Here is an 11,761-nt window from a genome sequence, read left to right on the forward strand (position 1 = left end):
ACGCTGAGCGGATTCTTTAAAATGCCACTTTGTCAAACAAAAAAAAAAAGACAAGACCGCATGCACCATTAAAATTCTATATTAATCCACCAAAGAAAAATGACCACCCGCACCAATAACCTCTTGATTCTATGCTTATTTTCTTACGACAATATCGTGACGTAATCGGGCCCCTTTTCTCCCGCCGAGTCCTATACTGGATTTCAGACAGCTTTTACGGACGCTTAGTTAGCTTCGCGTGGCGCATTTCAGCGCCAACTGGGTTTTCAAGAAGCCGGATAAATCGCGGTTACAGCTGCGATTCAATTACAATGTTGCCATAACGATGCTGTACGCGCAAAACAATCACAAGTAAATTCTTATGTGTCGTAATAGCTTGAAACTATGTAATATTCTTAGACATTATTAAATTTGTATTTAAACTGATGTTAATAAAGCTCTTAAAGACCAAAATTTCTTTAAGTATCTGCTAAAACAGCAAAAAGATATCAAGAGATACATAAATATGTCAAGTTTCTTTAGTGTCACTTGGCAACGCCGTTTTGTCGGCACAGACTCGGCGTCAGCACAATACCTATCTCTTTTAGATGTATGGTTCTGCAGCTGGTCGATATAAGCCGCTCTCATTTTAACGCTTGTGATGCTGCTGCATCAACTTTATCGCGTGTAGCTGACCTGGCTATAGCTGATCATACAGCCACCGCTGTAATATCGTTTTAGGTGGTGGCAGCTGATCAGGATGTATAGGGCCAAGTCAAAATATTTAGGAATAGAAATATATTATTGTTTGGTCATTTTAGATATATATTTAGATACAAGGTGTCCATTTAATATCGCGGTGCTCGATTGCGACTAAACCGTGAAACGGAAAAAAAACTTTAACAGTAGGAATGTTAATTGGGTTAGAGGGACCACTTTTTAAAATTGGTTTGGTTGATACAGGGTGTATATATGTATATGCGCAGGTATCCGATTAGAAGGCATCCACATCCTTCTGTATTTGTAAGAGTCCATCGACAAATTATTGAGAATGGTTTAGGCAATGTACGAGGAAATGAAAATAATGTAAATTTTCGAGTTCAACAGAGATCCTACAACAAGTATTAGAAGAGTTTCCGCTGGTTTAGGAATTTCAGCTTCCCGTGTTTACCGAGTGTTAAGACGCGATCATAGACGTCCTTATCATTTGCAGCCTGTTCAGAGATTACAACCAGGAGATCAGAAAAAACAAAGAACTGCATTTTGTCGTTGGATTCTTAATGCAGCTAATAATACTCCAGGTTTTTTAAATAACGTGTTGTGGAGCGATGAGTCGTGCTTCACTCGGCGTGGAGTGGTCAATTTCCATAATCAGCACATTTGGGCGCATGAAAATCCACATGGAATTCGACCAAGAAACTTCCAGCATGAATTTATTGTTAATGTCTGGATTGGTATTTATGACAATCGGCTTTTTGGACCATATTTTTTGCCACCACCGGTAAATGCTGCAGCCTTCTTGGAATTTTTAAAACGGGAGCATGCGAATATGTGGGAAGATATTCCTTTAAATTTAAGGAGACGGAGTTGGTTCCAGCTTGACGGTTGTCCTGCGCATTATGGGAGAATTGTGCAAAACTGGTTGGATACTGGTTGGACTCCACGATCCCCAGACTTAAACCCCTTAGACTTTTCAGTATGGGGATTTTTAAAAGAAAGAGTGTATGCGACACCTGTTCCAACAAGGGATGACCTTATAAATAGAATTAGGATTGCTTGTAATGAAATAGTACCATTTTTAAATAACATTTAGCGTTCGGTTATTCGTCGATGTGAATTATGTATTGCAGAAAATGGTTCACATTTCGAACACCTTCTTTAAATTTGTTAATTGTTTGTTGTGTTCTTGTAATCTGTTGTTTGTTATAAATAAGTTATAAGTATTTGTGGTATTGTTCTATGTTGCGATTTATTAGACGGTTGAAATAAATTAATCTTCAAATCTTAAGTGATTTTTACAACCCAGTTTGAGGAGAAAACGGAGTCAGATACGAAAAAATATCAAGAGGGCATTTTTGTTTACAATTAAATGCACTATTTAGAAATGATCGTTTAATCGACTTAATGCAGTGGCGTGCTACTTTTTTAGTCACATTAAAATTATTAATTAGTCATATCTCCGCCACTGGCCAACGTAGAAACATGACATTATTTACGATTATGACCCTTGATCCTAGAATTGTTTATACCAATTTTGATTTCAATATCTTTGATAGTTCGGATATTAAAAAATAAAAACTTTTTTTTTTGGGAAACTTTGACGCCCTGTATCTCAGAAACAAAAAGTTTGACGATCAATATTTATATGAGAAACCTACCTTAAAATTAATTTTTCCAAATACTGTTAAAGTCCTGCTACAAAAAAGTGAAACACCCTGTATAAAGAGAAAAGTAAGGGGCCTAATATGGAACTCTGAGGGACCCCTTTTTTAAATGACAAAAACCTTAAAAATTTAAATTCACCATCATTCACCGTTCGGACACAATGTAACCGATCTTTAAGATAAGAGCTATGAAAATGTATCGCATTTGCCGAAAAACCATAATAGTGCAGTTTTGCCAAAAGCGTTTGGTGATCTATGATATCAAATGCTTTACTTAGATCTAAAAGAGTTAGGCAAGTTATTTCCTTTGAATCCTCTTTAACCCTGATATCATTAACAATACTAATAACTTGTTATTGTACTAAAAGATTTACGAAACCCTGACTGGCAATCAGGAGTAATTTTTAAATTATAAACATAGTCAGCTATTTCGTTATATACGTGAGATTCTAAGATTTTTGAAATGACAGGCAGAATACTTATTAGACAAGGTATTTTTGGTAAAGGAATGAGTATCGCTTTTTTTCCAATCATCGGGGAATTGGTTTTCTAAGATGCAAGAATTTAAAATATTGACTAATGGCTTAAGACAAAAAGGACGACATAGCTTAAGATCTCTCTAAATTCCATCACCATCGATATCGACAGTTTTATTTTCAGTTACAAGACTTATATTAAATTCCGTCTCAAAGTAACTAAATGTATTTAAATTAAAAAAATTAATTTTTCCTAATGATGTTAAATTAGTAGGGCCCACGGTGTTCGAAAAGTCCTCGGGTAAATTGAGATTTTCAGGAATAGGGTCAATCTTTTTTTTAGTAAAATTAAGTTTTCTTGCTTTGTTCCAAAATTCTTTACCCTTTTCTACAGACATTTGCTTGAAAAAAGTAATTTTTTCGCGATTAATTGCGTGTTTAGTATAATTCTTTAATTGCCTGTAATATGTGAAATTCACGAGAGTTTTTTTGACGAGTATATTTTTTGCGAGCTTTGTCTCTTAATTTAATTATGAAATGAATTAATATATTGAAAATGTTTAGGGCATCTGTCAAACTAAGCATTAATCATAAATTTAATTTATATTTTAATTTGCCAATTTAGAGTCAATGTTTGAATTCCATCGTGCAAAAATTGCCAAAAGAAATAAAATAGTTAAGTTTGAACGTGCAATAAATCGTAAGACGTTATATTTCCTGGTTGAATCCTATCGAAGCTAATTCTAGTCCCAACTACGTAAAATATCATCAACCACCGCGAGAAATTTTCAAAATCTAGGTGATTAGTCAAAGGTCCTTAAAGTGCTTGTAGAAAGTTCACTGTGAAAAATGGATCAACTGCAGGGTTACCAGGCTTTACAAAAGTACGTTTTACCTAACTGTTTAAAACTTAAATTTTTTATTACAGCTATAAATTTCATTTATATTGTATAATATATAAATGAAATTTATAGCTGTAACGAAAAATTTCAATTAAAAAAAAACATAAAACGTTCGATAACTGAATATAACAATATTCTGAAAACATTTTTTCGATCATTCCCGGTATATAAAGCTACCCCAAACATCAAATCCGGTGCTAAACCGGGCCCAAAAGCGAATAAGGGCGCCATCATACAAGGTCAGTGTCACTTGACGTTACATGCGGCCATTTTTAGGACAACCTGCACAATGTTAGGCAGGGAAAGGGAAAAGAGCCACCGGAAAATCTGATGAAAATCGAAAATCATCATTCGGGAGAAGCCGTCGGGGAATGGGAGGGCCGCATGACCCATTTAGTAAATATTGGACGGCACGTGGATAAACTCCGAATATCCTGACGATTGTGTTGCTTCTGGTTTCAAAGGGATCGGAAGGATGTGTAAATAGAGGCGCAAAATGGCTTGTGGACTTAAGTTGATTCAAATTTAAACGCACGTTTAAATTAATAAGATGAATTGGGGATGGGTTAATGAGGTCGCATGTGTCACAGTTGAGTATGATAAATTATTGTCTTAAGTTATGATTTTGTGCATACTGATTAATCGTGTTAATTTTCTCAATAAAAGTTTGTTAAAATATGGAACTACGAGAAAAAGAAATATCTGATTTGCTACATAAAAAAAGGAGTTGTCCCATTACGTATTGAAATTAATGACGTTTGAAGCGGACCACCCTGTATACCGTAGCAGTATATATTGGCCGGCAGCGTATTACCATTCTTTACTATTATACAGAGCAACTGTGCTCCGAAACGCAGTGAAGAATGGCTTAACAAATACGCGTATGCTTGAATGCCATTGTTTACTGCGATTCAGCACATCGCCCAAATCGTAATACTCTGAATCGATCCACTAATTTTGGAGAACGTGACGAGCTAAGTGTGTTAAACGTTTTACAAAAGAAGTCTATCCAATATAGGGAAAGTGAAATGGCTAAAATAGCACTTAGAGAAAATCCACTTATTGTTGTCATTTTAACTCCAATAATGCTACGTGCGCATAAAGAATGGTTTTCCAGTGAAGTAGTATTCGTAAACTCTAGTGTTCCTGCGACCAGACTAATACGTGCGTTACATTTATGTTTAGTGCTTCAAAAATTGGGGCTATACCATTGGCTTGCATCTTACACACCGCACAAACCGAAGCAAATTATTCCCTAGCATTCAATTTATTAAAAGAAACTCTTCCAGAAGACTCTTTTGGTAATTCCCCTTATCCACAAGTATTTATGACAGACGATAGCGCAGCGGAAAGAAATGCTCTATTATCTGTATTTTCTACATCGGAAAATGAAAGACCTATTCTATATCTTTGAATTTTTCATGTTTGCCAGGCTTTCTGGCGTTGGTTGTGGGATAGCCACAATAACATTCTGAAAGAAAACCGAAGATATGTAATGAAGTTGTTTCAACATATCATGTACGCTTTAACAGTTGAAGAGGCCAATGACTATTTTAATGAATTTATGAATGACAGTATCGTTCAGAAATATGACCTAAAAACTTATGTAAACAAATTTTGGCTACGAAAGGAAGAATGGTGTTTGTGTTTTAGAAAAAATGTGATGACGAGGGGGAACAACACAAACAATTTCGTAGAATCTTCAATACGCAGATTCAAAGACATCGTTTTCCAACGATGCAAAGCATTTAATATGTGTGCCTTAGTTGATTTTATAGTCAATGTTTTTGAGTCATACCATAAAATACACATCTTATTATTTGCCAATAATCGATCAACGAAAAATAATTTTCTGTACATGAAATTTTGTGGCAAAATTCAAAATATGACTGTAGAAAAAATTAATGAATACATGTATTCAGTAAGTAGTAATGAAGACCAATTTTTAATATACACAGTGGATATCGATTTAGTAATGTGCGACTGTCCTTATGGCTCTAGCGGTAAGTTTTGTAAACACCTTTGTGCTGTTCAAGAAAAATGTGGTATAGTTTTTAAAAATGCTCCGTTATTAACTACAAATGATAAAAAAACACTTGCAAAGCTAAGTCTCGGATATGACGTTTCTGAAGATTTCTTTGAAAATATGGATGCTAGCTCCAAGGAATGTGATATCAAAAATAATAACAGCAATAAAGAAGAAAGCCATCATAAGATATCTTCAATAACCATTACGCAAACGGAAGATGGCGAAGTTATTGAAAAGAAACATTTGTTCGCTATTGAAGAGCTAAATTTAAATTTCATAAGGCTTACAAAAATGGCTACAGAAAATAGATCTGTTGATTTAACAAATTCAATTATAAAATTGAATGGGGTTAGAAAAACGCGATATTCCGCAAATATAGGAGTGCAACCTGGATCCATTAGCAGGCGTAAAAAAAGACCAGGCCTTACTTCTGGAGCCAAGAGAGTTCAGTCGGGAAGACCCTCAACTCAGAAAGGGGCAATTACTAAAAAACGTAAACGAAACTCTCGTATATTCTCGTATTACTCTTTATCACAGAAAATATCCCAAATGCTAAATCACACGGTAGACATTAACCTTTAAATTTTAAATGACATTTATAGATTTTTAAACGTAACAAGATAATATACAGACTATCCTCGGCGGATAGGGTTAAAAGAGCACAAATGAACCAAAAATTTCATTTCTCGACAAGAAGTCATTCTTGATAAAAAAATTATGCTTGTAAAATAAATACGATTCACAAAGAAAAAATTTTGATTTTTTTGTACAGGGTTTACAAAAATAACAAAAACATGATTTTCAGAAATATTAATTTTTAATTTTACAAATAAAATATTACTGCAGCTTGAAATAGCAACAAATAAGAATAAAATCTAATAATTTACTCTTCAAGCGCTCCCTCTCCATATTCAATATTTCTTGTTTTCCCAAAATGTTGACTGCCTTTAAAATTTTAAAATAACATTATTTTAGTGAAAGTGTTATTCTAAATACATTTTTCTATGACATTTTGCTTTAAAACAAAAAAATAATGGTTCTTTATTCGGGAAAAAAATCACGTTTTTGAAGTTTTTGCGAGCCCTGTACAAATAAACAAAATTTTCTTTTTGTGAATCATATTTGTTTTGCAAGCAAACATTTTTATAAAATATGACTTTTTGCCGAAAAATGAAATTTTTGGTCCATTTGTCCTCTTGTAAATCTTATGTGTGACAGTCTGTATACTATAAGCGTGTTGTTATAAAAAGTTGATTTTCTCACGATCGATAACTGTGACATATAGTCTTAAACCAGAGGACCCCACGAGAAAACAACTCTAAACTTGTAAAAAATATGTTAAAATTATTTTTATTTAGACTTTTAGTGTTTATTTAATATTTTTTTTATAATAACGATGTATCAAATATACGCAAAAATATTCTAACTTATAAAATTTAATTAAGTGGCTGGGGTTAAGTAAAAATTGGTATTTAAATACCGCGACTATATTACTTCCAAATTTTACTGCGATTCAGAGTATTACGATTTGGGCGATGTGCTGAATCGCAGTAAATAATGGCATTTAAGCATACGCGTATTTGCTAAGCCATTCTCCACTGCGTTTCGGAGCACAGTTGCTCTGTATAATAGTAAAGAATGGTAATACGCGGGCCGGCAAGCTGATATTTTCATTATAGCAAATTGCGTATCAAAAGAAACGTATTGTCCTATTTGAATACAAAAACAGTTGAGTTCAAGTTGTGTACTACTGTAAACAAACTTTCATAAATACTAATATATGATCTTTTTAAAAGTACATTTCGTCGGCAAATTCACAGAGTGGCGAATATAAAAAAAAAGTGATTTTTGGCTTATATCGTTATTCGATAGAAGTGGGAACACCGAACAAACTCTTAAAGTGGCGAATCTTTATTCTGTCCCCTTAATAAGTTAATCGATATTTAAGTTTAGGCGTAAGTAACAAAATATCAAATAACATTTCTTCAAACAGGCTAATATATATCATATTCGCCTCTTTGAAAACACTTTTTAAGTTACCGGCTGTGGGCGAATATGGAATTCGCCAGTTTACGAACTAAATTGGCGAGTGTTTTAACCTCAAAAAAGGTTAGTGTGTTCTGTGTCTTCTTACTGTAAACATCGTTTTTACAAAAAAAAAATGGATGCATTAGTGTTGTGGGATGATGGAGATAAGAACGTGGTGGATTTTAAAGAACTAAAGTGTGCCGATAAAACAAAAAGTGTTCTTGATATCGGTTGCAGGGTAAAAATGAAATATAAAGAAAAATGGTATTATGGAAAAATTATCGCTACTGAAGAGCATGGCAGTGTTTTGGAGGAATCAACAGGTGAGTTTAAGATATTACTATAATTTGTCTATTATTATACTGTTTCTCATTTTTTTCAAGAAACTATTTCTTCTGATAATAGTTGGGATGATACTGACAATCTTCCACTATCTAAAGTAAAAGAATTTTTGCTTACAAATTTGGAAAACTCAAAAATAAATGACGAATTCGAAGGTTCCCAAATTAGCATAATTCCAAGAAGAGAAGAGCATGGAAGTATTTTGGATAAGTCAACAGGTGAGTTTTAGGTGGTTTAGGTGGGGATTAATGTAAGAAATTTGTCTAATATTATAATGTTTTTTTTTCTCTTCAAGAAATTATTTCTTCTGCTAATAGTTCGGATGATACTAACATGAATCTTCCACTATCTAACGTAAAAAAACTTTTGTTTAAAGATTTGAAAATCTCCAAACTAAATGACGAATCCGAAGGTTCCAAAATTTGCATAATTCCAAAAAGCGGAGAACGTGGTACTGTTCTCGAGATATTAGCAGGTAAGTTTTAAAACTATCCTAATATTTTATCATAATAATTATAGACAGTTTTCTTTTTCTTTTCTAGGAGATTTTGCTTTGGATAATAATCTTCCTTTTTCAAAGTCAAAAGAAATTTTAGGTAAAACTTTGGAAGACCCTCAAATTGTTAAAGATCCTCAGGTTTTGTACAAAAAAAAGTTAATATCATTTCTGATATAATAATATGCACTGTGGAACCAAAAACAGGTACTTGTTTAGTCTTTTATTTCACGCCCACTTTTTTGTTTATTTTTTTTTTCAGGTGTGCTACTAGAAGATACAAAGATGGATTGCTCTGATGACATTATTCTTGATTCCGTAAATTGCGAATTTGAACAGTGCACCTTACAAGGTACACAATTTTGCGGTTGTGGTTACTTCCTTTGTATGCAGCACTATTATGGGAAGACTAACTGTAAAATTTAAAGACTAACTGTAAAATTTACGAAGTGGTTGACAACAATAATTGCCTTACAAAAGTAGGACGACAAAACAAAAAAAAAAAGCAAGATTAAATTCGCTGAGTTTTCAAAGTCTGATTTTAACGGCAATATTCAACAACACTGCGCAGTTTGTGGTTGTCTGGAAGAAGTTTGGGCGGCTTGCCATAGGTGTAATAGTTTACTTTGTTGGCCTCATTTTGACCAAAATTTAGACTGCATAAACCACAAAAGCAGACAAGAAAGCAAGGTTAACGAAGAGACTGTTCTGAATACTGCAGATTTTAAAGTTGAGGGCAGTCCAATTGAAATACCTCGTCAGAGAAAACGAAGTAAAGTAAAATATTTAAAAGAAAACAAATTTAGAAAAGCAGCTGGGCTACCATTTGTAATTCCAAATACAATGAATATCGCTCCTCCAAAATTGCTTAAAGAAGCCTGTAAAATTATTGTAAAAGAGATTTGGAAGAAAATGTCACTTATTTACGAATGATCAGCGACAAGAAAAATTTACGGAGTTTTATGGTCTTGGTTCCTTAGAACTAACAAAGGCAATATTTGTGCAGTTTAATTGAAACTGGCGTTCCTAAGTTCCAAGAAATTTACTCTAGGAAAGGACACAGAAACGACTGGTATTTGCCGTTCTTTGGGAAGAAAATTCAGGTTTGTAAGGTTTTATTTCTAAATACATTTTGTATTTCGGAAAAGTTTATGAGGACTTGTATAATGAAGAAAAAGAATACAGGTGTTATAGAGAAGGAAAGAAGAGGTGCAAGAACATGCAAAATGAAAGAATGCAACAGTAAGCTTAAAAATGATATTGAAAATCACATAAACATGTTTCCAAGGGGAGAATCTCATTTTTGTCGCGCAGATTCTTCAAAAGAATATTTGTCACCTCTACTTTACATACTACACTGCTGACGAAGTAAAAAAGAGGAGCTTATTGGAGAGTTTTAAAAAACACCAAAGTGAAAAGTAGAAAGTAAGAGAAATGAAGCAAGATAGTAAGCAGAGAGCAATTGAAAACAACAAACATATCAGTGCTGTTTTTGATCTACAGCAGGTCATACATCTTCCTATTTTTAAAGAGAGTGCACTCTTTTACAAGCAACGCCTAAGTTTTTATAACTTCACAATTTATGATCTAGCGTCAAAAGACTGTTATTGCTATACCTGGGATTAAACTCAAAGTAAAAGAGGTGCATCAGAAATAGCATCATGCATTTACAGATTTTTACAAGTTTGTAACAATAAAGGAGCTGAAACAGTCAATTTTTTTTCAGATGGGTGTTTTGGACAAAACAAAAACTCAAAACAAAGCAAAAACATTAAAAGCGTTCATCATTATTTTTTTGAAACTTGCCACGGCCAAAGTGAGGGAGATTCGGCCCACAGTGCCATCAATAGAGCCATAAAAGTAGCTGGAGATTAATTTTTACCAAGTCAAATTATACCAATTATAAAATTAGCAAGGCGTGTACATCCGTACATTGTGGTCGAAATGAATTTTTATGACTTTCATGATTTTAAGAAATTGTCTCAGGATTTGCGAATACTTAGATCTCAAGCTGATGATCCACTTGGGAAAGTTGTTATAAACTGGACCAAAATTTTTGTAACAATGATGAACAAGTCAGAACTAAGCCAAATATCTTTTAAAAATAGCCATTTTGACACAAGTTTCCGAATAATAACACTTCCACGAAATGTCAACTTATTTAAATTACATATAGCTAGACTAAATAAAGGTCTTCAGAAAATTCCCGAAAAAAAATATAAATCCTTATTATCCTTATGTGAGGGCAAAAATCCTGTCATACGTGGCGTCGAATACACGGAATATTTTAAAAATCTGCCCCATTAAAAGATTTCTCTTACATACCCAACTAAAATAATGTTTTGGTAATTTTTGTTTAGTGTTTATATTTCCTATTTTTTGTTTAAGAGTGGTATTTTTTTCGATAATTACCTACTTTTTTGTTTAGTTTTAGCATGTTTAAGGATACCGTTATGATATTTTTTGTAAGGCGAATGTCAATCCGGCAATAAAGTTTGTACTTCAAAAAGGCGAATGTTGTTTTTTTTGTGTGTTACAATTGTAAAAGTCTCGTTTTTTCCCTAGGTATGCAAAATAATCCCACCCCTACAATCCCCAGTTAAAACTTGAGGTTAATATTCGAAGTAATTTAAAAAATACAATGATTTGAATAATCCCATAAACTTTAGACGCCATTTTCTGAAAACATAAGAAACTGATATTCGCCACTTCGTGAATTTGCCGACGATTTATACAATTATAGCTGGGAAAAATTGCACTTTTCCCAACATAATTGGTACATAATTGAAGTTTTCATCAAATAAATATAGGTTATCACCTTGTCATAAATTTTTAAAATGCTATGAAATTATTGGAGGTTATAATGTGCTGTAATAGCATTTTTATTTAGGTGTATATATTCGACAAATATACAGTAGGTATATCAACTTTATTTTTTAAAATAGAAATACCCATTTTATTTTTTAATTCTGTTTAAAATTTTAAGTATATTTTGTATACTATGTCCGATACCTAACCTCAATATTTAATAAGAAATTTGCCATTAAATTTTTTATAAATAACTATGAATTTTTGGAACAGTTTATACAAAAACAAAAAAATTAAAATTAATGTTCAAATTGTTG

The 11,761-nt window shown here is 33.0% G+C and overlaps 1 protein-coding gene across 2 annotated transcripts; it reads left to right on the forward strand.

Annotated features, from left to right (window-relative positions):
- The first annotated feature begins 7,369 nt into the window (after positions 1-7,369).
- LOC126739891 (uncharacterized) lies at positions 7,370-11,143 on the forward strand. 2 transcript variants are annotated; one of them, XM_050445714.1, is made up of 5 exons: positions 7,370-8,121; positions 8,182-8,358; positions 8,517-8,615; positions 8,683-8,843; positions 8,899-11,143. In XM_050445714.1, the coding sequence occupies exons 1-4, from the start codon at positions 7,932-7,934 to the stop codon at positions 8,814-8,816; spliced, it is 600 nt and encodes a 199-aa protein (XP_050301671.1). In that variant the 5' UTR covers positions 7,370-7,931; the 3' UTR covers positions 8,817-8,843; positions 8,899-11,143. The 2 variants fall into 2 exon arrangements, with proteins under 2 accessions (XP_050301671.1, XP_050301670.1); XM_050445713.1 differs by having other exon boundaries at positions 7,372-8,121; positions 8,436-8,615.
- Positions 11,144-11,761: the final 618 nt, after the last annotated feature.

This window comes from Anthonomus grandis, chromosome 8 (genome assembly GCF_022605725.1).
Source record: "Anthonomus grandis grandis chromosome 8, icAntGran1.3, whole genome shotgun sequence".
NCBI classification, from domain to species: Eukaryota; Metazoa; Arthropoda; class Insecta; order Coleoptera; family Curculionidae; genus Anthonomus; species Anthonomus grandis.

Coding starts and splice junctions, on each gene's coding strand:
- LOC126739891 (XM_050445713.1), top strand. CDS start 7,932: ATGGATGCATTAGTGTTGTGGGATGATGGAGATAAGAACGTGGTGGAT. Junction 8,122..8,181: donor TGTTTTGGAGGAATCAACAG/GTGAGTTTAAGA, acceptor ATTTTTTTCAAG/AAACTATTTCTTCTGATAAT. Junction 8,616..8,682: donor TGTTCTCGAGATATTAGCAG/GTAAGTTTTAAA, acceptor TTTCTTTTCTAG/GAGATTTTGCTTTGGATAAT.